This window comes from Meleagris gallopavo, chromosome 1, assembly GCF_905368555.1.
Source record: "Meleagris gallopavo chromosome 1, MGAL_WU_HG_1.1, whole genome shotgun sequence".
Lineage (NCBI taxonomy): Eukaryota > Metazoa > Chordata > Aves > Galliformes > Phasianidae > Meleagris > Meleagris gallopavo.
The window spans coordinates 130,208,524-130,234,179 of NC_139404.1; the positions used below are offsets into that span (position 1 = coordinate 130,208,524).

General features: G+C 37.9%; 1 protein-coding gene across 3 annotated transcripts in view; it reads right to left on the reverse strand.

Annotated features, from left to right (window-relative positions):
• Positions 1–25,656, reverse strand: part of MGAT4A (alpha-1,3-mannosyl-glycoprotein 4-beta-N-acetylglucosaminyltransferase A) — a 76,439-nt gene that overhangs the window by 8,009 nt on the left and 42,774 nt on the right. For all 3 annotated transcript variants that reach the window (XM_085213711.1, XM_085213702.1, XM_085213708.1), the window contains exons 6-12: positions 21,427–21,473; positions 20,771–20,884; positions 20,088–20,163; positions 18,568–18,682; positions 9,547–9,677; positions 8,818–8,925; positions 8,201–8,394 (exon numbers count right to left, since the gene is read on the reverse strand). In XM_085213711.1, coding sequence (XP_085069837.1) covers positions 8,201–8,394; positions 8,818–8,925; positions 9,547–9,677; positions 18,568–18,682; positions 20,088–20,163; positions 20,771–20,884; positions 21,427–21,473 — 785 coding nt within the window. The remainder of the gene's footprint in view (positions 1–8,200; positions 8,395–8,817; positions 8,926–9,546; positions 9,678–18,567; positions 18,683–20,087; positions 20,164–20,770; positions 20,885–21,426; positions 21,474–25,656) is intronic.

The following is a 25,656-nucleotide window of genomic DNA, read 5'->3' on the forward strand; positions in this document are numbered from 1 at the left end:
CAGGTACTTGTGTGCACCTCTCTGATCGTGTGCTCCCAGTGGAAGACAACACTGCGGAGGTGGTCTGTGCTGGGATAAGCAGTGATTGGGTTCTGTTTGTTTCAAGAGCAGCCCTACTGCCACAGCAGCCATTTCTCCTACTGTGCTGACTTCTGAAACTCAGGTGGGGTTTCTTCCCCAGCCCCAGAACTTATCAGGCCAGGAGGGCATCATGCTCAAAAGCTGGCAAGATGCTGAAACCGTTATGGGAAGTAATGAAAACTATTTCTCTGTAATCAAGCCCACTTTTTTCAGTCTGTTTTCTATATCTGTCTATCATATACACATACATATAACATATGCATATGTCACATCTTATTTAAGATTATGTTTAGAACAGAAGGGATATTTTTATATCTGAGCCCTGCCTGAACACTTGTCAGATAACACCTACTCTGACAGCAGTTGCACAGATACGAAAAATAGAAGCATGAATGCACATAACACAGCTCGTATCTATAATCAATCTTCTGCTTAGAAATACAGTTTGTGAATTAGAAAATTCACTTTGAAATAACATTTAATTTACAAACGAGCGGCTGTTCTACAGCTCCTAAAAGCAGCCTCAGTTAGCTGTTCTTTTATGAAGCTCGTCTCCTTGACACACTGATAAATCACAAGCTTTCAAGGCTTTCAGGAAAGCCTTTTCTGGAGACAGAAAGCCACCAAAGTTGCTGTGCTTTTGGTTAAGTCATTCTGACATCTGTCCTGGGATTTATAGGTGACAACCCTCGGAAATACTAAAAACCATGCGCCTTTTTTTCTCCACTTTGTTTAACTGATATTTTTCCCTAGGATGGAATCAAAAGCATTTTTGTCTATTTGCTACTTAAACATCATGCTTTCTGAGCCAGTCTTTCAAATTAGAATTCTGAAAGCCACAGACCTGTTAAATATAATAATCCCAGCAAATGCATATTAACCTGAAGTAATAAACAGCACAGTTGCCTTGTAGGACATTACTTCACAGCCTGCTTTAATTCTAAAACACAGGTGGGCAAATTGGACATTCTTGATGGAAATCATCAGCAAAAGGCAACTCTGACTCACAACTAGTAAATGAAATACCAATGTACCTCAACTTCAGAGAACCTTTTTCACTGTCAGGCTCTCTTTAATTTGAAGAGGCTGAGGTCAAACATAATAGCTAGCACATAATAGCTAGCTACTGCACGTATCCAAAAACACAGACAACTTCCTGTCTGCCAGGAGTTACTATATGTATGTATTTCTGTTCTTAACCTCCATATAGTAAGAGAGTAGAAGAAGATGCTAGACATTAGCATTTCACACTGCATAAAATAAAATGCATAAAATAATTAAAAGAACACTGAAGATTAAGAAAACAAAGTGGAGCAAAGTCAAAGTTGCAAAAAAAATTTCAGTCTTTACATTGAGTGACCTGAATATTGAAGCCAAGAATTTGACTTCAGCCCACAGAACTAGATACAACTATAATGTCAACCAGAGGAACAAAATCAAAATAAAACCAGTGAGTCGAAACCAGTGTTCATACACACTCTAGCTAAACAGAATGAAGAGGAGAACGCTTGTCAACGCACTAACAAGATACCATTAGCTTGCCAGTGCACTAAACTGACTAAATCTTTAAATATGTATATATATACACATATAATGCTCCAATTTAGAACTTCCCCAGTAGTGAGAGCCTACAAAGATACCCATTTTTTGTAGCAACTTCCTGCAATGCGTTTATCAATATGTGTTTATTAATTTCTATGTGCACTAATATCAAATGCTATTAATCTACTGATTAGTAAATTAGTAGAAGGTAAATGTTCAGTATTCTTCTTTGAACAGTTAACACTTTTCCATCTTTAAGTACTGATGCTTTCACCTGTGCTAAGCTAACTTCAACTCTTTACTCTCTTTGTATTTTGCCTATGGAGTGGACGTCTCTATCTTCTTTCCCAGGCACTGAGACTCAGAGAACTGAGTCTGAATTTCCAGATTTGTTTCTATTCAGGCACTCAGAAGTCTGTCTTACTGTCTTTTATGTTTTATTAAAAACAAGAATCACTGGCATTCCCATTTTTCTTAAACACAACATGCAATTCTATGCATCTTCTGTTTTGTTGAGCCATTACAAAGAGAGCATAGATCAGGACGCTACAAGCTTATCATAAATAGCAGCTTTATGAAAGGAAATAATACAAGAAAAATCTTAAAAATTCAAAATTCACAGCCATTGCCAGTGCATTTTTTGTTTTGAAGAAAACAGACTCATCTCACTTGATGCTCAACACAAGTATTCTAGGAATCTATTTATGAATGTAGGCCTTTGTCTTCTGTAAATAATAGGAATCAAATGTTTTTCTCTGTGCTTCCCTGTGTCTCTGTTTAGCAATTTGATATACCTTTGTATATTCCATTTTCAGAGAAAGGAAGAGAGAGAGGAAGGCAGAGAGGAAATGTTTCCTTGCACGTTTGCACAAAAAGTACACCAGCACCAGGGAACATGCCAGTTATTAATTCTGCACAACGTGAATTTCCATGAAAGTAACAGTCAGCAAGGTTTGGGCTCTCCACAAATACTGTCACCTCTGCAAGAGTTATTATCCACCAAATCCATCCTGTCTTTTTGATCTCCAGATGCAAATAGGGTAAAAGAAATCTAATCTAACTCCACTCTGTCATTTTCCCAGAACCCTCATTAGGAAATGTTATTTTCACTGTTACTGGAAACATGCATTAACTGTGCATTACTTTCCATGTTTTTCTTGTATAAAATATAAAAGAAAGATTAATAACTTCTTTTCCATCTCTCATGTTCAGTTTTCTTTCCTATCCTTTAGGTCACTTACCCATTCCTTTGCAAAAACTTTTGCTCCATCCACATTTTCACGTCAGACTGCATTCTGTCAGACCACCCCTCTGCTGCCATCTGTCTCACGACAACAGCATGTAATGGAATATTGGTGGGAAGGTTCAGCCTCTACTGCCATCCCACCAACATCTGCCTCTGACGTAATGGGCCAGCATCGTAACATAGGAGGCATTACTTTCATAGTAGGTCTCATACAGACACACGCTCACACACACTTCTCCAGAAGTGCTCCAGTTAGTTTTCTTAAACACTGGCATTTGCTAACATTTGAGATGTGGACAACCTCACAGGATGCTGGATGCAATTATGACATATCAGACACTCAAGCCCTTCGGGAAATCAAATTAAGTAATTTAGGGTATCACATTAGACACCTAACGTTCAGGCAACTGCATTAAGCCTCTTAATATTTCTGACCAAGAACAGTAAGCCCAGGAACACTGCCAAATACACAAATCTGGAGCATTAGTGCCATTAAGGAGGAAGCAGCATGTCCTTGGCTCAGGCAGCTCTTTTCTTCTGTCTCTGATCCATGCTTTCTTTTCTTTTCAGATGAAGCACTTGCCTCATCATTGCAGGCATAGTTCCATGCTCGGAGCAACCGGCATCAGTGGCTGGGAGCCTGCCTGCCAAGTCCCTGCTGTCAGTCTATCCATTTGAGGATGTTCTACTCATTAGTACAGGAGCTTATGTAAACACAGAAACCAAGTCCTCAATTCCTCTTCTTTTTTTTTTTTCCCACCCTCCCACATTGAAAACATTAGCCCAACTGAAATGCACTGAAACTTTAATAAATTTATGAGACTTCCAAATATTTCCTACCAACTGATATCAGACTTAAAACTTAATAAAATGATAATGTTCCATTTTAATAACCTATTCTATAACTACGCATTTAGAATACAGATAACTTATAAACTGTACACCGTGCAGCTGTGTGCATGTGTTATGTCAGCTAGAACTGCACAGGAAAGGCAGGATGTATTGCACCATGCTGAAAGAGAGCTTGCTTCTACAATGAACAGCTTTTAAAGCTGCGCTGCTTTTCCACTATAACGAAGTGGGCTTAATAGCAAGATAGTAGCCATCACTTTTTAAGTAGGTAATTTTCCGCACTGTCACAATCATTTCAAAGCAAAGTAACTCATATGTTTGGTTATCAGCTGCCAGACAACACACAGTACAGTAAGTTTCAAGTTTAAACAATCAGATACATCATTCCCATTGACGCAAGGTATCTATGTTATGAGAAGCTACCACAGGACATACTCACAAGGTTAACATCATGTGTTCCTTCCCTGGGATCCCAGGGTCAACAGCAGAGAAAATTGGATGGTTATTCTCAACTACTGCACCTCAAGTGGCTATGCCAACATCAGAATACAAAGTAGTAAATGTAATCTACAAGCAGATTTGTCCAAGTATTAAGATTCTAGCTTAAAGATGAAATGCCAGAGAGCAGGGTCCACCTCATAAAATCACTTTATTAACCATCAATGGCACGTTTTGAGGACTACCCAATAACTTGTTAAAAACAAGGATACAGCTATGAGGCAACTAGTGTTAAAAGCAGAGGAGTGTAAAAACAAAGGAAGTCTACACAAAAAACCCAAGAAAACACAAGTTCTGCTAATCCTTTTGAAAATACCCTAACACTGCTAAGCAGTCATATAGAAAGGATGATCTAAACAAAATGTCCATCAGTTAGGTAGTTCCAAGGGCTTCCTTGGTGTTACTTAGCATTTTCAAAGAACAAGTTCCAGTGTCCAAAGCTCTTCACAATGAGCTCCTTGGGCTCAATACCCATCACTAACCTCTCTGAAGAAAAAGGGTAACTGGCAAAGAAAAGTAATATTTATAGTTATTCATAGTAACCAGAATTAATGCTAGTGCTTAATGTAAATTCAAATAGTAGTAATGTGAATACCACAATGTAACTTTTAAATATGAATGTCAGCTTTAATAACTAACTGAGCCTGGAACAACAGAATATAATGAAATAGCAAAGTGAATTTTCATAATTATCTAATGACCTAAAGGAAAAGAAATGCAGTATTTCTTGTCTTTACAATGTAGGCTGTTTTGAGCACTTAGAAATTAGTCCATCCATTTAAAAAAAATAAACTTCCCACAAAGGTGAGCAATTTATTCCTTAGTAAGAAAGTCAGTGGATCTACTTTCAGTCTCAAGGACATGCTATTGTAACAGCAGTATGCATCCTTGTATTACTGCAAAAATAAGAATGAGAATTTAGCTTACTATCAAGGGACTTCAGTGTTCTGGCTGGAAATCTTTCACTTGGAAATGACTGAAAAGATTCAGTATAAGAGCTGTTACTAAAATGAATGTTAGACAGTTTTGATTTATACACCTCTCTTCTTTTTCAGTTTAGAAGATTGGTTTAGAATAATCAACGTCTGACTTTCAGCATTCAGCAGAGATAAGCCATCTAGGTTTAACACAAAACAGCCACAAGTGTTCTTTTCTGCTCCAGTACATGAGTTCAGATCTCACTTGAGGTTACTAAGAAATTCTTGCCTCTGTTATCTCTGACAATATTCTCAGGTCTCAAAAATGAAGTATTTAAAGGCTTGATGAAAGCTAGTTACAGAACTGCTATACTCAACACAAAATTTCAATTCAGTTCTGCAAAAAAGGTTTGGCATGGAAATATAAACTCTAGGAACAAGTTACTACTCTGTCACACTGTAACAGACCTGCCATTCATTCTGCCAGTTATGGTCAATATTTCCATTAAGAAGCTTGTTTATCAAGGATTTATTACTGGAGTTATTAAGCAGTTATGCCTCAAACCCACCTGGCAGACAACGATTCGTGCAAATTCAAAGAGCTATTCTACTACTTTAAAAACACAAACAGCATCTGCTGTGTCCCTTCACAAACACAAGATGGCTTTCAAAAGCATATTTTCTACTCTTGATTGCTGTGGATCTATCTTCCCAGCAGGCAAGCTTTCCTGATGTGCAGTCCACTTTCCCTTTCACGTCTTTCAACCCACTCGTCACAGATTTACATTTGGCTGCCTCAAAAAAGCATCACAAAAATATAAGGAAGCACAATTTCTTTGCCCAACCTTCATCTACAAAAATCTGCTGAGGAATTTAAGTTGGCAAAAAAAACCAAGTCCTCAACAATTTGAAATGACAGTGTCTGTAGCCCTGATCAGCTACTGACTGCAGAAAGGCAAAATACTGTATTTTTTACGACCCTGTGGCAAACACAAATGAATAAATACCAGAATGGCCTAAAATGATAGTTCAAATGACACTAAACCTAGTTTTTTAAGTCTGAAAATATAAAATCATTCTAACTTGTGAACTTCCTTTGAGGAAGCAACTGGGTTCAAGACATTTTATCTAAATTAAAATTACTTTCATCAGTAAGTAAAAATAGTAAAATAAATAAAATAATGATATAATCCTCTACTGCTAAGACTGCTTCTAACAGTCTTAGCCCTAGCTATAAATTTTAAGAGCACGAATAATGAAAACTGTCTTCCCATCTTTCGCAGAGATCATCAGCGTTTACTTTTATCCCTAATTCCTTCACCATTAAGGTAATACACACCAAATGCATATTTTCTTCACAACTGCACTTGCTGATTCTTGAACCACAGGGATAACCTACTATACTTGCTAGTAACAATTCACAAAATCCTAGAATGGTTTGGAAGGGACCTTTAAGACCACCTAGTTCCAACTCTCCTGCTATAGGCAGGAACACCTCCCTCTAGACCAGGTTGGTCAAAGCCCCATTCAGCCTGAGCTTGAATGCCTACAGGGAGGGGACATCCACAATCTTGCTGGGCAACCTGTTCAGTGTTTCACCATCCTCATAGTAAAGAATTCCTTCCTAATATCCAGTGTAAATCTACCCTCTTCCAATTTAAAACTTGTCCTGTTGCTAACGGCATTGTCATTACGTACTTGACTCATCCTAATGAAACAACAACGTTCCACCCAAGATCAACATTTACTTGCTACAGTTACCCTACCCTATAAAATAGAAGCATATAATTTGTATTAAAAAATAAATTATTCAGAAAATAAAAACAAATTTGACAATGATCGCTTTATAACCTTGAAGAAGAAAATCTGATCAAAAAGGAATCAGTGAGTTCATACGTTTCATTTGGAAATCTTTATATATTAAAAAAATATATAGGATTAAAAAAAAATCCGCTTTTAATCCCAGAAGTATGGCAGTCAAGCCCCTCAACACATACATCTTAGAAAGCTATCCAGGAAAATCTTTTAAAACACACTAATCAACTGAAAGAGTAATTTGACTTCTTGCACAACAAACTTGAGTTTCATAGGTCAGACCAGCTTGAAACAACATAGAACAAGGAAAGTACTGATCCTCACTTAGTCTTTGATTACGTAGCAATGTGCAGAAGTTGACTAACTGGATTCAGTTCAGGACTGCAAAAAGGGCTCCTTCATATGAAAAGCATCCAGACAAATCATCCAAAGAAACTTTCTCTACTGTACTAGAGGTACTGGACTCAAAAAAGCATATAAGGTATGTGAAGAAAGGTGAAAGGAATCCACTAAAGTAGCAATGCTTGGACACTGAATAAGCAATTTAATTTTTAAGTCTCAGACTACTATGTTGATAGACAGTAAATAACAAAGCAGCAAAAAAGTCTCAGCAGAAGGAAAGGAAGACTAAAACCTCTAGTAGATAAAGTCACCTCTAGCTCTCTAACAAATCACAGATACTTTCATTTCAAGCCTATTTTTAAAATTAATTACATAGGTCAACTTGGACTTTTAACTCTTTTCCAAGCCCTAAAGTAGAATCTGGAAAAAAAAAAAAATAATAACCTTTAGAGTTGCCAAATTTCAGGTAAAAGGACACCATATGCTCCAGCAAGACTTCTGGTCTGGACAATCAATGAACTGAGGCTGAGGCTGCAGGGCACAACATACTGTACCACACACTGAGCTGCACAGTTGCAATTGTAATTAGAAGCAGACCAACCAAGCACAAATAGAACTAAATTGGCTTCTCTGGATTCCCTTATGGGCTGCCATAGAAGCACTGGTCTTGAATTGCATTTATCAAGAAGGCTCCAGGTAAAATTAAAAGAGGAAATAAAGAGGAAAATAACATTTAAAGCAGTAAAGGCATGGAAGGAAAAGTTGCACGCGATCAGCTTCACCTAAACTGCAAATAAACCAGGATGATTTCACTTTAGTTTATTACAACAGCCCCCAATTCTATTGTCAAGCATTCTTGGCAAGCATACAGCCTTAGATATGAGACCAAAACCAAATAATTACTAACCTTTCTACATTGACAGGCTTGTCAAATTTAAATAGAATATAATCCCCAGCAACTGGTGTGACAGCCCAGAAAAAGTCTTCCCCTACATAGGTTTTTTCTAACGTATGCCCCTGGTACACTTTTAAAGATGTGGAAACCTCTGCAGGTGGATTCACATGGATTTTATGCAGTAGCGGTTTCAGGAAGTCTTTATCCTAATTGAAAGAAAGACAAACATCATGCTGTTTTATTATGTTTTTCTCAAGTGGTTACACTTAAAATGAACTCTTAGAAAAAAAGGAATGAAAAAATAAATACATCACTCATTTCCAGATATTTCAGATCTTGTATTAGGTAATAAGAAGAGCATGCCATTAAAGTAATAAATAAAGAAAAAGTAATAAAAAGAGAAATAAAAAAATTTAGAACATATTTCCACTAGCAAATATTCATAAAAATAAGTTGAGATTGGTATTTCTTATACCTGACAGTAACCAGTTGATACCAGGTTTCATTCCAATTGGAATAACACATAATTAAAAAATACTAAACAAGAAAACTTTTTTTCCTCAAAGGCTAAAAAAATAATTCATGAGATCAACTTGTCCTGGAAAGGAAGGAGAAGTGTAGCTACTAACTGTGAGTTTCTGGATCTTTCCTGCCAGGGAGGAGTGGAGGCCAACATGCTGGAAGAGAGAAGGCCTGAAGCGTATCCGTAGGTTTGATTTCTGCCGATCACAATGTTTCTAGAGCGAAAGGAGAAGGGATAAAAACCCACTTTGTTAAATTCAACAAAAAGTTGCTGAGATTTTACTGAAAGTACATCATGTTACATGAACCAAAAAGACTCACAAGATCTATTGATCAAGTTCATCTTGGTTTTATTCTAGAAATCTAGCAACACTGCTGTACAAATATAATACTAAACAATAAAGAAGAAATTTACATCTATTTTTATACAGACCCTGTTTCTTCAGTCTTTCAGCAAGGAAGCTACTAGAGGAATAAAGGACCAAAAATCTAAATTTAACCACCATTTGGAATCTTCTCTATGACTGCTATACAAGTAGTAGTATTCTATAGAGCCACAGTGGGGTTTACAAGAATGAATTCATTTCAGGACTGTTACATATAAAAACTAATATGACATTTTTCTTTCATCAACTACTGCATCCACCTCCAGAATCCAAAACGAGAACAATTATCTCGCTATCAAGGTTTACTTGAGATTAAAATCTTAGTAGGAAAACAGATTCATTCAGGACACACAGTAACCACAATAAATATGCTAGCCTTTAATTCACCAGAAACAGCACATTCACAAACATTAAAATATTTTAGAAGCTTCACAATAAGAAGAAACTTACAGCATCTTTTTCAGGGTTACACACTTTCACCCAGAGGATATGGTCCAGAAGCCAGTCAATTGGTTTCTCCTTATAAAACATAAATATGAACTCTACAATAAGAGTGATATCTGGAGACTGGAACATTTTACCTGCAATGACATTAAGAATAACTGGAGTTACGTTATAATAAAGACAGCATTGTATCTTGAAATCACTGATATAATAAGCAAGCTTGTGCCATGATAAGGTATGTTAGTGATGAACAATTTGAAATCTCCAATTGAGTAATCTGAAAAGCTCCATACTTACAGAATGCTTTAGATTGGAAGGGATTTCAAAGGCCAACTAGTTCCAAACCCTTGCCATGAGCAGGGACACCTCTCACTACATCAATGTGCCCAGAGTCCCATCCCACAAAGCCTTAAGCATTTCCATGATTGGGGCATCCACAGCTTTTCTCAGCAACTTGTTTCAGTACCTCACCACTCTTACAGTAAAGAATTTCCTCCTACAGTAAAGAATTATCCAATCCAAATCTGCCCTCTTTTTGTTTAAAGCCATTACTCCTCATCCTGTTCCTATAATTCCTGATAAAGAGCCCCTGTCCAGCTTTCCTGTAGGCCCTCTTTAGGTATTGGAAGCTCACCATAAATTCTCTCTGGAGCTTTCTTTCCTCCAGGCTAAAAAATACCAATTTTCTCAGCCTACATTCATAGTAGAGGTGTCATAGCCCTCTGAACATCTTTACAGTTCTCCTCAGGACTCAATCCAACATTTCCATTTCCATCTTGTGTGGGGGGCCCAAGAGTTGGATGAAGTACTCCCAGTGGGGTCTCATGAGGGCAAATCAGAGCGGGCCTGTCACCTCCCTTTTCCCGCTGGCCACCCTTTGATGCTGCCCAGGATACAGTCAGCCTTCTGGACTCTAAGTGCACGTTGCCAAACCATGTTGAGTTTCTTAACGCTCAGCACTCCCAAGACCTTCTCTTGATACATTCTCTATCCAACCCGCATTTGTGCTTATGACTGCCCTGATGCAGCTGTGAAACCTTGCACGCAGTCTTGTTGAACTTTATGGGGTTTTCACAGGTCCACCTCTCAAACCAGTCAAGGTCATTCTGGATGGCATCCCTATCCGCCAGCTGTCAACTGTCAAATATCAACAGTCAAATGTCAACTGTACCATGCACCCTGCAGTCATCAGCATACCTGAAGGTGCACTCAATCCCACTGTCCATATAATGAACAAAGATATTAAAGAATGCTGATCCCACTACAAACCCCTGGTGAACACCATTCCTCATTGTTCTTCACCTGGACATGGAGCTGTTGACCACAACTCTGAGTTCTACTACTCATCCAATTCTTTATCCATCCATCAAATCCATGTCTCCCCAATTTAAAGAAAGGATGTTACATGGGACAGTGTCAAATGCTTTGCTTAATCTGGGTAGATGGTGAGAGTTGCTCTTCCCCGACCTACCAATACTGTAACCCTGTTGCAGAAGGCCAACAAACTTGGCAGGCACAATTTGAACTTAGTGAAGCCATGTTGGTTGCCACCAAACATCTTTGTTTTTTTATGTCTTTTGGCATAGTTTCCAGAATGATCTGCTCCACAGTCTTGCTAGACACACAGATGAGATAACTGGCCTGTAGTTCCTTGGATCTTACTTTTTTTGCTTTTTAAAACCAAGGGGGTTGTGTTTCCCTTTTCACTCACTGGGACTGTTATGACTTCTCAAATATGATGGATAGTGGCTTCAAAACTTCATCTGTCAGCTCCCTCAGGACTACTGAATGCATCTCGTTAGATCCCATGAACTTGTGAACAATCAAGTTGCCCTGATCTTCTCCTGAAGTGGGAGGTTCTTCATTCTCCCATTCCCTGCCTTTGCCTATATGACATAGGCTGTGTGGCTAGGGCACTTGCCAGTGAAGACTGATGCAAAAAGTTCCCCATATTCCACGTAAATAGGTCTCCCATATCCTTCCAGGGAGGGCACATTTCCTTTCCCTGTCTTCCTTTCATAACTGACATACCTATAAAAAGCCTTCCATGTTGATTTTGACATCCCTGGCCAGATTTAATTTTATCAGAGCTTTAACTTCCCTAACCTGATCTCTGGCTGCTTGAACAATTTATCTGCATTCCTCCCAGGTGGCACGCCCTTGCTTTCAGCTATGCAAAACTAAATAAAACAGAAAAACTAATCAAACAAGAACTTGTAATATAACTGGATGCCATTAAAACATTCCATGTGTGCTACAACATAATCTCCTTAAGAACAGACATTTTCAGTCTGCAAAAACAGAGGAAGAAAAATTATGGGTATGTGCTTACTATTCCCTATGCTGTCACATAGCAGCAACCAGAGTTTTTCCAGAATGTGCAGGTCACTGGCAAACTCATACCAAGTGCAATTCCAACTAGACATAATTTAAGCAGTCAGCTGCCTAGTAAAAGGCCCAAATCCCTCACATGATAAAGAACTGTAGAATTTTGCTATATAATGATATAACTTTGGGGCTTTCAAGATAACATACTCCTTGGTAAAGCACAGATAGACTTCTTGGTAGCATGGTTAATACAGAATCCTTGCAATTTTGCAAAATATGAGTTCTAAAACAAGGCGTAGACAAAAAAGAGAAACTCTGTGTTTTTGTAGAGTGTATTATATCAGCAACTTTCTGCATGGCAGGGGAAGGTGTCTGAAAGGAAAAGTGGCCAATACACTTGACTTAATTGTTGCACTGAATGCAGCAACTAAGTAAGGCATCTCCTATGAAGATACTGCTACTAGGCACAATAAGTAACTGGAAGTGGGACAGCCCAAACATGAAGAAAGACTCCAACAACAAGCAATTCTACCACCTGAGACTGAGTGACAACTTCAAGCTTCCAAAGCCAGATCTAGAAGTGAGGACACATTCAGAAAGCATCATTAGGTTTGTAGATGAAGTATGGAAGACACAAGAAAAGACAACATTACACGATAATGAACCATGTGGGGGTATGCCAGCTGACATGATTCAGTTCTGTAGATGGTGCTTAGATGTGGGAAGTGCTGACATATATGCATGGGCTCTTGGGGCACGTGCGCATGAATAGATTAAAGTGCAATAGAGGGTCTTCTCCAATGCAAGTTCTTAGCGTACCCACACTTGGAAGCACAATAACACACTTAAGGATGTGAAATTTTCTCTTCATTTGTAATGCACAAGGCCTTCATAAGTTCTTTCAATCAAGTCCACAAGTAGTAGGGGTCCCAGTATTTTTTCTTTCTACATTTTGAAGGAACAGCTGGAGTAAATTCTAAGAATAGGCACCTCTGAGGTAGCAAAACCACTCTCTACACATTAGAAAATGGAATTTGGTTCTCACCTACAAGAACAAAAATTCTCCAGAAAGGCGATTAAGGAGCTGCAGAGGCTATTCTTGAAGACAAGCAAACGAGGAACAACTTTTTGCATGCAACTTAAACCATCAGCAGTGGAGCAGTCCACTTGACCATGTGGCTGAGTGGAAATGAAGAACTGCAAGCACTCTGCATTATCTCGTTCCTTAAGGTGGATGTTCACTTTTACATAAATGGAAGACAGGATATGGCTGAAGTATCATCCTGAGCCAGTGCTATACTTAAGACTACAAAAATTTTGCCTGAAGTGATGATATTTCTACTGTGAATATGTATGTGTATCACTCAGATTCAGTTACTTTTTCTTTGAGGCTCACCTAGGTAATTCATGGAGGATTATGACAAGGTAGTAAAATAAATCAACCAATAAATAAAAACAAGGAGCTGGGAGTTCAAATCTTTTTAATAGGGATGAAGAATTTCTCTGCTGAAATGGGACTGAGCTGGGCATGTTTTACGCTATTTCAGCACAGATACAGAATTCCAGGTTATTAGCTTACATATTAAGTCACCAGGATGTTTTAAGTGAGAACTTCTAAGTAGTGGTGGCCTTTTTTATGTGTGCTCTAGCACCGTTTGATTATCAGACTCATACATCTGGAGAGTTGCTCTAACAATGTTTAGATCCTGACCTGCAAAATTCGTCATTCTCTCTAAAAGTGGTTAGACACACAGGAGGTCACCTAAAGGGCTCCATTATTTCCAGAAAACACGTCAAACATAGGAACTCTCATTCCATTCCTGCATGACTTGTGTGAAACTGGCAAAGAGAATAGCCAATGACATAACACTCCTTTTGGAATTTGAAATCAGTTTGGAGGAGTCTGAATGTGATTACATCATGATGTAGTACAATACGGAAGTGGCATCTGACATAAGAAGTCCCAGTTGTTTCATCTGTTGGAATGACGCTATGGTCATAAAGGAGACTATTCACAGAGCTGGGTGGAGAATTAAGCGTGCTAAGACATAGTAACAGACCCAACACGGCCAAATCAGAAAACTGTCCCTTACACAAACTTTGAATTTTTATTTTCATAAGGACAAAACATTGACATTATTTGTTAGTGCTTTCTACAACAAGGACCTCAAACAGACATCCCCACTTGAAAGTACTGTGTTACTTAAGTGAGGCTCCCACTAAACAAAGGACAATTACCTCTAAATCAGAACTTTCTTGTTAAAAAAAAAATCTTTAGGTCTTTATTAGTATATCGTTGCTATTTACATACTTCATCGTTATCATATTGTTTAACATTATTTATAGAAGCATTTAAAAAACAGATAGGAAACAATCAAATTATTTGTACAATATTGTATAAAACGTTCATGTGGAATAACAGCTCTTTCAGCTTGTCACACTTCCAACTAAATAGGCTCCTAATTTTCCTGGTGATTCATCTCTGCCTACTGCTTTTGATAACAGAGCAGGAAAAGAGAAAAATACAAGAAACCCTAATCAAAGATCAGCTTAAAAATGTAAGGGCTCATGATTTTTCATATTTTCATATTTTTCATATTTACGGGACTGAAATCACCATTTCTGGATGACACTGGTTGAAATAGTCTGTCAGTCACACCTGCTTCCACAGAAAGATGACCTTTCCATGATGTGTGTTGTAAAGATACACATGCAACCTAGAAAACATCCCCACGTTATTGTTCCAATTGCTGTGGGGGCTGACTGAAGAGACAGCTTATCCTCTTCCAGGGTTATAAGTATATTACTCAATTTGCTCTGGAATCCTTTTCTTCTTCTACTCAAGGACACAGCAATAGCACCACACCATACATATATCACTTTGATCAGCTCATCTTCTAAAGAAGACAATGATTGTAATCTTCAGTTGTCATCCGTGGTGAAAAGACACTCACAGACTGTGCCACTTGAAACCCCAACAATTAAATAACCAGAGAAAAAGACTGAAGAGTAGGCATATACTCTTTTAATCTAATTTAAGTTATCCTAATTTCATCTAAAATAGAACCAGGATATGAACAAGCAGATTATTTACTTCTACGTGGCAAACCTGTGCCCAAAAATACCTTCTTCTAGGCCTGCATTTGCATGCTACTGTTCAACTATGCAGTCCTGACCCCTGATTCAGCGAAGAATCCAGGTACAAGTGTCTTCAAACCCCACTGGCCACTCACTATTATACTCCTGAGCACTGTGGAACAGCACAGGAAAAGCCTTCTCCCCGAGTTCACAATGAGCACTGGAGTCAAAACTAACAAGCAGAATCCTGCTCCTCAAGCCTGAGACACCTACCTGGAGTAATACTGCCTCCCACGAAGGGCAGATACACACATACTGTTTTCTGAAGTGCTGTCATCACCTTCCACACTCAGCATGGCACAGCCCTCCCCCAGCTCTTTGCCTCTCAGTACTACACAACACCTCCTCTATCCGCCATTTCTGTCACCTGCAAAACACTTCTGGCCTCAGAACACCCTTCCTATACCAGCTCAAAACCAGACTTGCTTTACCACAGGCTTTCCCTCCAGAGGTCTTGAAAGCTCTAGAACTCCAACTGCACACAGCTTCTTTTTGGCATGGTAAGCAGTCCAAGACAATCCCTGTTCCACACATCCAACATTTCAGCCCCTCTAAATCCAAACGAGCCAAGCCCTTGTCTAGCTTTTCCTTCATGAGGGTGACAGTAGCAGCCTGGCTTCCCTGGGACACAGACATAGCCCAGGAACAAGCAGAAGCATTTGCTCAAGCCCACACAGCTACAGATGATAAAAATGCTGTGAGCCATGAAGGTGGCATCCAAATCTAGCCTGCAGATTGCCCGTTTGCTGTCCCCAATATGCAGCCAAAAATCATCAAGCTGGAGAGCTAACCAAATATTGGAAGAATCAGAAGGACTGCAAAAGACAACCTAGAGGCTGGTTTCAGACTGCTCTATTAGAGTTTGTGACATCTGACACTATAGCTACAGGACAAGGTATTGTAAATCCTCCGGAAAGCACTTCAGCTTACAAGCAATTGGAAGACAAATTGGTATTTCTCATAAAAGTCTGGCAGGACTTTGCCATGTTATGCTAAGGACTGCAGTGCAGAGCTGAATTTGAAATAGCAGAAGAGACACCTCCTTTCACAGAGCGTCTAGGGAAAGAGCATACATCTCACCCATTATTTATTAGATACTTGACAGCACTTAGGGCTATGCTTTCAGTATCAAAAAAATAAAAATAAATCAAAGAAAGCAACTTCTCCTCAGTGGTGGAGGTGACAGAATTTTATAATCCTGCTGTCAGCCTAAACAGCTGCATTTCCCAATTCTTCATGTACTACTTGCGTAAATTAGATTTTCAGTTCAGAAACACTATGACAAAAACACAGTTTTTCCTAGAAGAATTTGTAAGCTGATCAAGGCTTGTAGTAGAGTGCAATGAATCAGCTACACTAAATCACTAATTGCTAAATCACTAGCAGTTCTGTATTCTATTTTTAGGTATCTACACAAAAATCATCCCAGATTACAACAAACTACTTTTGTCCTTCTCTTTAGCTGTCTGCTTTATGAAATTATCAAGATTCATAAAGAGGTAGCACAGATGAAGGAATTTTTGTTTTTTGTTTGCATATTCACATACAGTATATGGCTACTGTAGATCAGAGAGTTTTAAAGCCAGAAGTATTAGTCACTTTCATGAATACCAACTTTTTTCTCAAAACTTAGAAGTGGGATAAGTAGCTAAACTGGGAAGAAAAAATGTTATTTTGTTGGTAAAAAAAAAACAACAAAAAAAAAACTACATTAAGATATGTCATAGCTAAATGCATTCAAAATTTTAATCATTTAATCAACAGGATGAAAACAAATATGGTAGAAGGACCAGAACAGGGATACCTGGCAGCAGAAACAACTAATTATAGCCATCTTCAGAGCCCACGTTGCAAATAGACAGTATACAGACACAAGAAAAATAACACAACTTCATATCTTTTCTTTTTTCTTCTTTTTTTTTTTTTTTTTTTTTTTTTCCAACTTTGCACGTGACTTAACCCAATCTCTGCATTAGGTAGTATCTACCTATTCCTCTTAGCTTAGACTCTGCTTCCCCTATAGCAAACACTAAGAATTTAGGGATGAGGAAGAAGATGAGAATACATAAGTATTCTGAAATATATTTTTATGGGATTGGCAGCAGGTCCTAAACTGTTGGGCTTATAGCATTTTGACATCACAGTATTACAAAAATGCAACTTGCCAGTGTTGCTCTCTACTACTCCATCCACATTGCACTGTTTAAGCAAGGTAAATTGTCTCTATAGCCTAGGAACTTCACAGACTTTACATTCAAAGTATATTTAGGCCTGGATCTAAAATTCTAACCCCATCTAAATCCATAATTAGAGTTTACCTGCTTGAAAGTAGAAACAAAGTTTAATCAGAAGCTATTATCCAAGCAAACTCTTCAGCAGCAGAACCACAGAGCTGACAGTTGCAATTTGCTCCTTCTCCCAACAAAAGGGACAAGCTTACTTTTGGCAAAAACTCCAGTAAACTATTTGAATGCTTATTTCTCCACAATAAGCAGCTCCATCTCCTGTTTTTCCCTCCTTGGTTTGCCCAAGGCAAACAAGCAGATTGGTTATGTGGGTAGCAGATAGGAGATGGGAAGACTTCCCTCTGTCCATTTCCTCTCCAGCCCTCCACTGTAGGTTAGACCGGCAAGCAAATGCACAAAGCAATTTTGTAACCTAACAGTATCTTAGGAAATGACTGCTAGTTTCCATTCACTCTGTCAGCCTCTGAATCCCTGAAAATCAGGAAACTATTGCCTCAGCAACGTACCTGATGCTGAGCTGTAAACAGCATAATACAGGAAACTCCACAGCCTGACTTAGTTTTTAATTTTTCCTTGCATATCTCCAGCTTTGTGCTTTTAGTTTCATCATGATACATCACTCAAATAATGAAATACCCTTTCAATGTGCAAAATTCCTTTAAAACTTCTCTTTTCTCGGTGTTTTTTGTTTTTTTTTCTTTCCTGGTAAGTCCAGTATTTCTCAATAAGAACATATTAGCATAAGACAGAAAAAATGACTATACAATGATTTCAGCAGCCTCCGCCAGGAATCCAAGATGCTGCATTAACTTCTCTCACTGTTGTTTACTGCCAGTGACAGACAGCCTCTAAATAATCCTATGAAGGAGGACATTGCCATAACTTCTCCTGGATGGATTAGAAAGGCAAAGATAGAACAGGCTTTGCAACCAAGACAAAATGATGTCTGACGATTTTTGGAAATTTTTCCATCAACACCATTTTGCCTGTTTCAGGCAGAGTTCATTCGTGGGCTTTTTCCCTTTGAACTTCACAGTCTAATTACATTGCAGTTCAAGTGTTCTTATAAATAAAATAATTTCTGGTTATAGAAATGCTCTTACTTCCAACAGTTTGAATTTGACTGTCATGGAAAAGTAGATAAACTAACAAACGCAAACATGAGTTAAACCACAGAATTCTTTAAGAAGCCAAAGAATTTCTAATTCTTGGTCTATTTCCAGTACAAAGATAACTTTGAAGTCAGATCACTATTCATCACACCATCTAAGGATGAATGTGTTCTTTCAAACTTCTAAAATGAACAATTTCTTACCAATGAAACCCAGCTGAGAAAATTCCAGAATCATCCAATCTTCAGAAGCGAGCTGAAGCGCAAAGTTCTTTATTGTGCTGAAGTAATTCTGCTTGACAACAATGTCATCTTCAAGCTAGAAAAAGGGAGCAATGGTATCAACATTCATAAAAAAAAAAACAGAAAACCAATAGAAGAAAATACTGCTAGGAAGCAGTGATTTGTAACACATTGCTAACACATACCCATATATTTTTAATGCAAGGATTGCTATAGAGCCTCAGCTGTACAGACAAGAATAAATATTTTAGGGTTCATAGTATAACGGTGGAGAACTAATCCAGAATCCGTCTGTAATAAAATGCCATCAATACATTTCAACATAATGCGGATGTTAAGTAGGTAGCAATAAGTTCACACCACTTTTCTAGCCTCTATCTTCAGAAAAGAACCATTCATGAAATAATTTTAGATCAAGTGACATCATCAGGACATCATATGGAGAACAAATAGAATTTTTGTATTATTTCCATGATGGTGTGGTTATTTACTCACTCCCTTGCACTGAAAGTCTTTCTCAAGAAGCTAAGAGATGCCATCTACAGAGGCAGGATTCGCTTCCCCATTTCCTGACTTTAGCTGTCAAACAGAAGAACAGGTGCATAGTCCAGCTTCGCCCAGACAGCACAACTTTCAAGATGCTGTGCTGCAATCCCTTTATTTCACATTAAGTGCAGGCTGCTGCATAAAGGATACTGCTGCTCCTGTTCTAACTCCTAGAGCATTCACTTTCACCTCTTTATGCTGGCAGTAACATTTGTGTAACTTGCCTAGCTTCAAGCAGGCTGCCAGTACATCACTCCCTGCACAGCTTCCAGGAGTACTGAGTCTCCAACAGCTCTTAAAGAGCAGTCAGCAAAGCTCACTTTGGAAAAACTGCATGAGTGGAGTGTTATACCCAAAGGATACAGTCCCAAAATCCAAATGAAAATCCTAAGCACAGCTACTCACTAGATCTGCAACACTTGTAGGCAAGACTTCTATCTACTTCGAAGCAGGGAGACAAAAAGGAACAATTCTGAGCTAAATTAAACTTAAGATTAATTCATTATCTGTGTTTCTGAAAACCTCTGAAAAAAATGCAGCTATATACAACAGACTCTAGAGATCAAAGTGACACTGCACATGCTTTCAAGAGGAAGAAAAACAGATTTTAGTTCAACTTCTACTCAAGACTTTGCTGGTGTCTTTTGCCTCAACTGCAAGTCATTTGGGGGAAAAAAGAAAAAAACAGCAGTTAAGCTGCCTGCATTCCTTCTCTTTTTATGCTAAGCGTCTTAAGATAAAAATCAATCATATGCAGTAAGTTGCTTTCTACTTCAAAGAGTGCCATCCACAAAATACTTCCTCAGATAAAATAACCCACATACTTATTTGGCCCCTAACAATGGAATCACATTAACTCTGCTCTGTAGGTCCTTCTGCTGTGAGCACTGGCCTGATTTTTGGAGATTCATTTAAAACAAAGAACAGAAACTTACCTGGATGTAATAAACTCCCTTTTTCTGTGCGTACATCATAAGAAAACAGTAATCCAAGTTTTGTTTTGTTCTCCATCTGAAAATCAATTACAAACTTAAGTATTATGGAGAAAGTTATTTCAGTACACATTGGCAATGCAAAGTAGATCTCACTATGAAGAATGACACATACTGGTGAAATATTAGGAAAACTGCTTTTGGCATCGTTCCCTCAGGAAATCTGTCTGAAGAAAAAAAAAAAGCAATAAAGCCTTCTTGTTATGCTTTAATACAGAAAAAAACTGGTTCAAGTTGCCTCTGGTTCTGTGAAAGCTACCTTACATTTCACTAAAACACATGTCCATTTTAAATAGTAATTCAGTAGCAGCATATGTTGTACATATTCCTACAACATAAGAAGAAAAACAGTAAACAACAAGAGCAAAAATAGTATCTCCATTTTCCTCCCAGAATTTAACACTGAAAATATTCACTGAAGCTTAGCATTAAACTCAGATCACGCACAGAACAGCATGCAGATACAAGGGCACCGAGAAGGACTCAGTGCTCTTTTAGCATCCCCACACTTTTGAGAATTACAGTCAGAAAACATTTAAAGAATCCACTTCCCACATGACGATATATAAACAAGGGAAGTGTGGATGTGGGAGGAGATGAAAAAAGATCTGAAGGAATAAACTCACCTCACTCTCTCTTTTGAGTCTCCAAACGTTTCTTTCAAGTTTGTCAAATCAGGATAGTAAGTTGCAGGAGGGGCTATTACTTCCACCAACCCAGAATTGATCTCTGTAGAAAATCTGTCAGTAAAAACATCATAGAGTCATACAAGGTATTTTGAGTTCTGGTTGTAACAACGACTCATTCAAACAAGGGATGTAAAGTAAGACAGTATATATTGTTTTGCCTAACACCTTCCTTAGAATAGCGTAGCCACTTGATTAATAATCCGAATGCTAATTAGCTTCTAAACACTTGATTTTTTATTCCCTCACTAGAACCTAGCGATTTTCTTCTACAGTTCTCTTTGAACATATGGAATACAAGGCAATAACACAGAAGTAACAAACTCCCATTAACGTTAAGCCAATTAACATCACTTATAGTCCACAAAATCAATTTAAATTCCATTTGTTTTAGATTTAACTGACTGAATAATCACCCCTTAATTTACTGTTTAATACATCTTTTCATTCAAACGTAGAAATCCCCTCCCTAACCAAAAATGTACGACCTCATACTACCATAACACTTCTCAGTATTCATCACAATGTTTCTTAGGAAAAACAACAAGCAAAGTCACCAATAAGCAAAGAAGTTTCTCATTAAAACTGCAACTTACTCTTTTTCCAGGCTTGCAACAACATTGTTAACATAATCAAGATCGGTCTGGAAAAAAAAACCAACAAGAAAAAACAATAAATAAAATACTTAACAGCTTAGCTGCTACACTTTATTAACACAACCATTTGAGGTAGCTGTACTTGACAATAAATTTCACTGTGCAAGACATTTGAGTATTACAATTTCATGAGTGATGAGTTCCTGTGTCCTACATTTAACAGGAGAAGATTTTTTCTTTTTAAGTACATAAAATGGAATGACATGCCTTACCTCTGCTTTTAACAGATAGTTCTAACATAACGTAATGCTTGGGTTTTTTTCAGTTCATGCTCTTAATGACAAAATGATCACACGAGTGTTTGCATAGGAAGAATTTTGTGGTATTGTTATACAATAATAAACCATACAAAACATTACCAAGGGAAGCCTTCTGGGGTACAGGGCATTAAACACATCTATTTCACAAATACATCTCCTAAACTTTTATCAATTTTAAGAAGGAAATTTGCTATCTACAAATCAACGAAGATTCTGGTAGCTTATGAGGATTATGAGCTGCCTTTCAAATGCTGGAAACAAAGGAATACTTCATACTTTCTGATCAATTTGTAATGCAGATTATCATTAAAGGATTATACACACAGAAAATAAATCTCTCCCAAGTATTTCTATAGAAATATAGATCTTTGATCTTCCAAAATTGGAATGTGATTTTTCAGTTGTTATTTCATTTGTATTTTGTTTTTTTTTTTTAAATCCAACATACTGCCTGCCAGTGATGCACAGTTTTTGAAAAAGGACAACAACATCATCTCTTTTTTGTTTCCCCCTCCCAAAAAGCCAGTTGCAAGTACTATATAGAAGAGTTGAAACCATTTGTCATGCTTTCCTTCATAAATACTTCCTTTGTAAGCACCAGTCCTAGTCTTTTACAGGATAGAAGTTCTAACAAGCAGCCAAGATTTCTGCAAACTAAAACTCATCTTGCAACAAGTTCCACTCAAGCAGACTGAGGGCTGGATGGATTCTTATATATTGTTAAGGACTTAACAAGAACACATGGATCATTCATGCATTGTTTATCACAGGAATGTAGTCTAAGATATCACTTAATTTTTTTTACTGTGTTTTTTAATAGCTGCAAATCATTACAGAGATAACTGAATCATCATTATATTTTACTGAAACACTTCATGTGTTTTTCTTTCCTTTTAAATATTAAAAATATTGAAGTATTTGTTTATTCAACAGAGGAAAAAGAAACAATTTAGATTTCAAATTCTGATTATTTAGTCTCATATTAACAAGTCAAATATTTGTTAAACAGTCCATAATGTAACTGTGCAGGAAAAGCTTTTTTTTTTTTTTTTTTAATAGACACCAAAACCACAGTTCATTTCTGTACAGTATTCCAGATATTTAAATAAACGCCAAGTTATATCCTAACTGGAAGCATGTGCTTAGCCAAAAACCTGCACATCAGTTCAACTCTTCTCAAAACAAACAGTTTTTGTCCTGTTTTGTCCTAATGCAGAGGATGGACCATGACCAGCAAAGAAAGTAAATAAGGAATAAGAGTTTTTCCCTTACTTCCACCTATTTTTCTGTGTTTCCCTCACGCACAAGGTTGGTAATTTCCCAGTCAGAGCAGCAATCAAAATAGCTTCACATTTAAGAGAAGTAGCCTGTAGACTTCCAACCACATACTGTAATCTGTGCTACAAACAAAGTCCAGATGGGCTGGTCTAGCTACATTAAACATAAGATAAGGCAAACACTACTGCTCTTTCAGTAAGTAACTCACCTTCTGAATCAACACTTCACCAACACATCAGAATAGTGCAAAAGGAAATACCACTTGTAGAATGAAAAAAGATTGAGATGGAAAGAGTTGATAACATTTTTCATGAGCAAAGCATTACATGGTGAGGTGCTGGCACAGGCTCCCAGAGAGGCTGTGGATGCTCTGTTCCTGGAGGTGTTCAAGGCCAGGTTGGATGGGGCCCTGGGCAGCCTGGTCTAGTATTGAATGTGGAGCTTGGCAGCCCTGCATGCGGCAGGGGAGTTAGAGCTTGATGATCCTTGAGGTCCCTTCCAACACAAGCCATTCTAAGATTCCAAGAAATGCATTAAATATATGCTATATCCTGTGATTATTTCAATACAAGTAATTGCATAATTGCATTTTTATCTATCAACATCACTTGAGACTCAGAACCACAACTTCAACACCAAACCCTTCTTCTCAGAATAAGCAAGCTGCACGCCATCTTTCCACACATGAACTTCCAGAGGCAATGAGCTCCTCTCATTACCCAGCCGAACACTCAGTGGGATCTTTGCCAATGTCCTTCAGCTGAAGTCATGTCCCAGGAAGGTGGCACTTGTAAGTTATTTCACACAACCTCATCAATAAATACGAGAACATGCAATGAATTTGACTAAGCTGTCACAATGCCCAAAGGAAGAGTTAGCTATGCAGAAGACTCTGCAGTGCAGTAATGGAAGGAAATCTGAAATAGATAATTGCTTGAACGTAAGGGTATTTCGACTTTATCAATAAATTTGGCCAGTAAATCAAGAGTGATGGAAAAACCTATTATCGACCAAGTTCTATTCCCCATTTTTGAGAAAGAAGGCTTTTACTGTCTCGTTAGAATAAGACCTGAAGTCCTCTTTCTCAGCCTGCAGGACATGAGAATGCTGCAAATAAGTATGAATAAGTACTATATAAGGAACAATACCCTTGTTTTTTCAGAGTACCTTAACGAAGACAAGATAAATCCAGATTAATGAAAAGGAAAACATCTATGTAAGAAAGTGTAACTGTTCTTCAGACTCCCAAAGAAGATCATCTGATAAATACCAGCTTGCCTTTGGAACAGCTATGAAGAACGTAAATTCTGGCTCATGATATCAGTGCCATTTTCATCTACTGAAAGGAAATGCCACTGGTGATCCCAATCACAGCTGCACAATCTGTAAGATGACAGCAATGAATGCTTATGCCTACTAAATCAGAAGGCATTACCATTCATTAGTAAAACTGTTCAAGTTGAAAATTAAATAATTCTTAGCAGTTTGGAACTTCAGAAAAGGAAGCAGAAATTAACATTTAAAGAACTGTTCTTCTTAAAAATTAAATGTCAAACAGCAAAAGGCCATAGCCTAAGAGTTAATATTGCCAGTGAATGATGAAGCCTCAAAAACAAATTTGTCTTGTTAGGTAGACTTCTGGGGTCTAATGAAAGGCATAAACAGGATCTGTTGTTTCAATATAAGCAGTTGAAAACTCTCCTGTCCTTTCTTTCTAGTCACATGAAATTATTGATCCCAGTGGAAGCAGGAATACATGGAGCGACACACTCTCCTTTTTTCTTTTGTACTAGATCCAGACCAAAGATTCATTCAGGTCAGCATCTTCCTTCCAGCAGCAACAGCCTTGAATAAATACATAGAAAAGAGTACAAACAGGACAAGAAAACACAGTACTCCCCCTTCCAGTGATCAGCCACACTATCTGCTTTCAATTCAAGTTACTTCCTGAGATAGATATGATTGTGTGTGTGTGTGTGTGTGTGTGTGTGTGTGTGTGTATACTTCTTAGTAAACTCCTTTTTCCATCTACCACACCAGTATCTCCTTGAGCCTCTCTAAACTTTCAGCAGGAAAGGAAGATTTTGGCTTATGAAATCTATGGCATTTCATCAGTGTCTGAACATGGCAACATCTAAGGTTCAAGTCCATATATCAACTATTTTGATGACAGACACAAAAACACAGTGAACAGCAATGAACAAAAGTTCAATCTTTTTTATTGATTTGACAAGTATGCACGCACATAGCAAATCAGTAGAATATATTAGCTAGCAGACAAAACAAGAGGTTAGAATGCCTGTTTATCATCAGATGGCTTAGGTTGGAAGGTACCTTTAAGATCATCCAGTTCCAAGCACCCCACTGAGGGCAGGGTTAGCATCCACCAGACCAGGACTCCATCCAACTGACTAAAAGCTAGCCAACTTGTTAGAAAGATCTTTAGTTTTAAGAAGTAACACTTTCATGCTGTTAAATCCTACCTACTTCATACCTTCAAGAATACAGAAGGTGAAGTGCTTCTCAAAATGTAAAGAAAACCATAGCAGTTTAGGACAAAGCTCCATCTGGATCAAAAGCTCATGTGCTACCTTAACCAGCAGCAGCTATTTAGAAAAAATAAGTAATACAA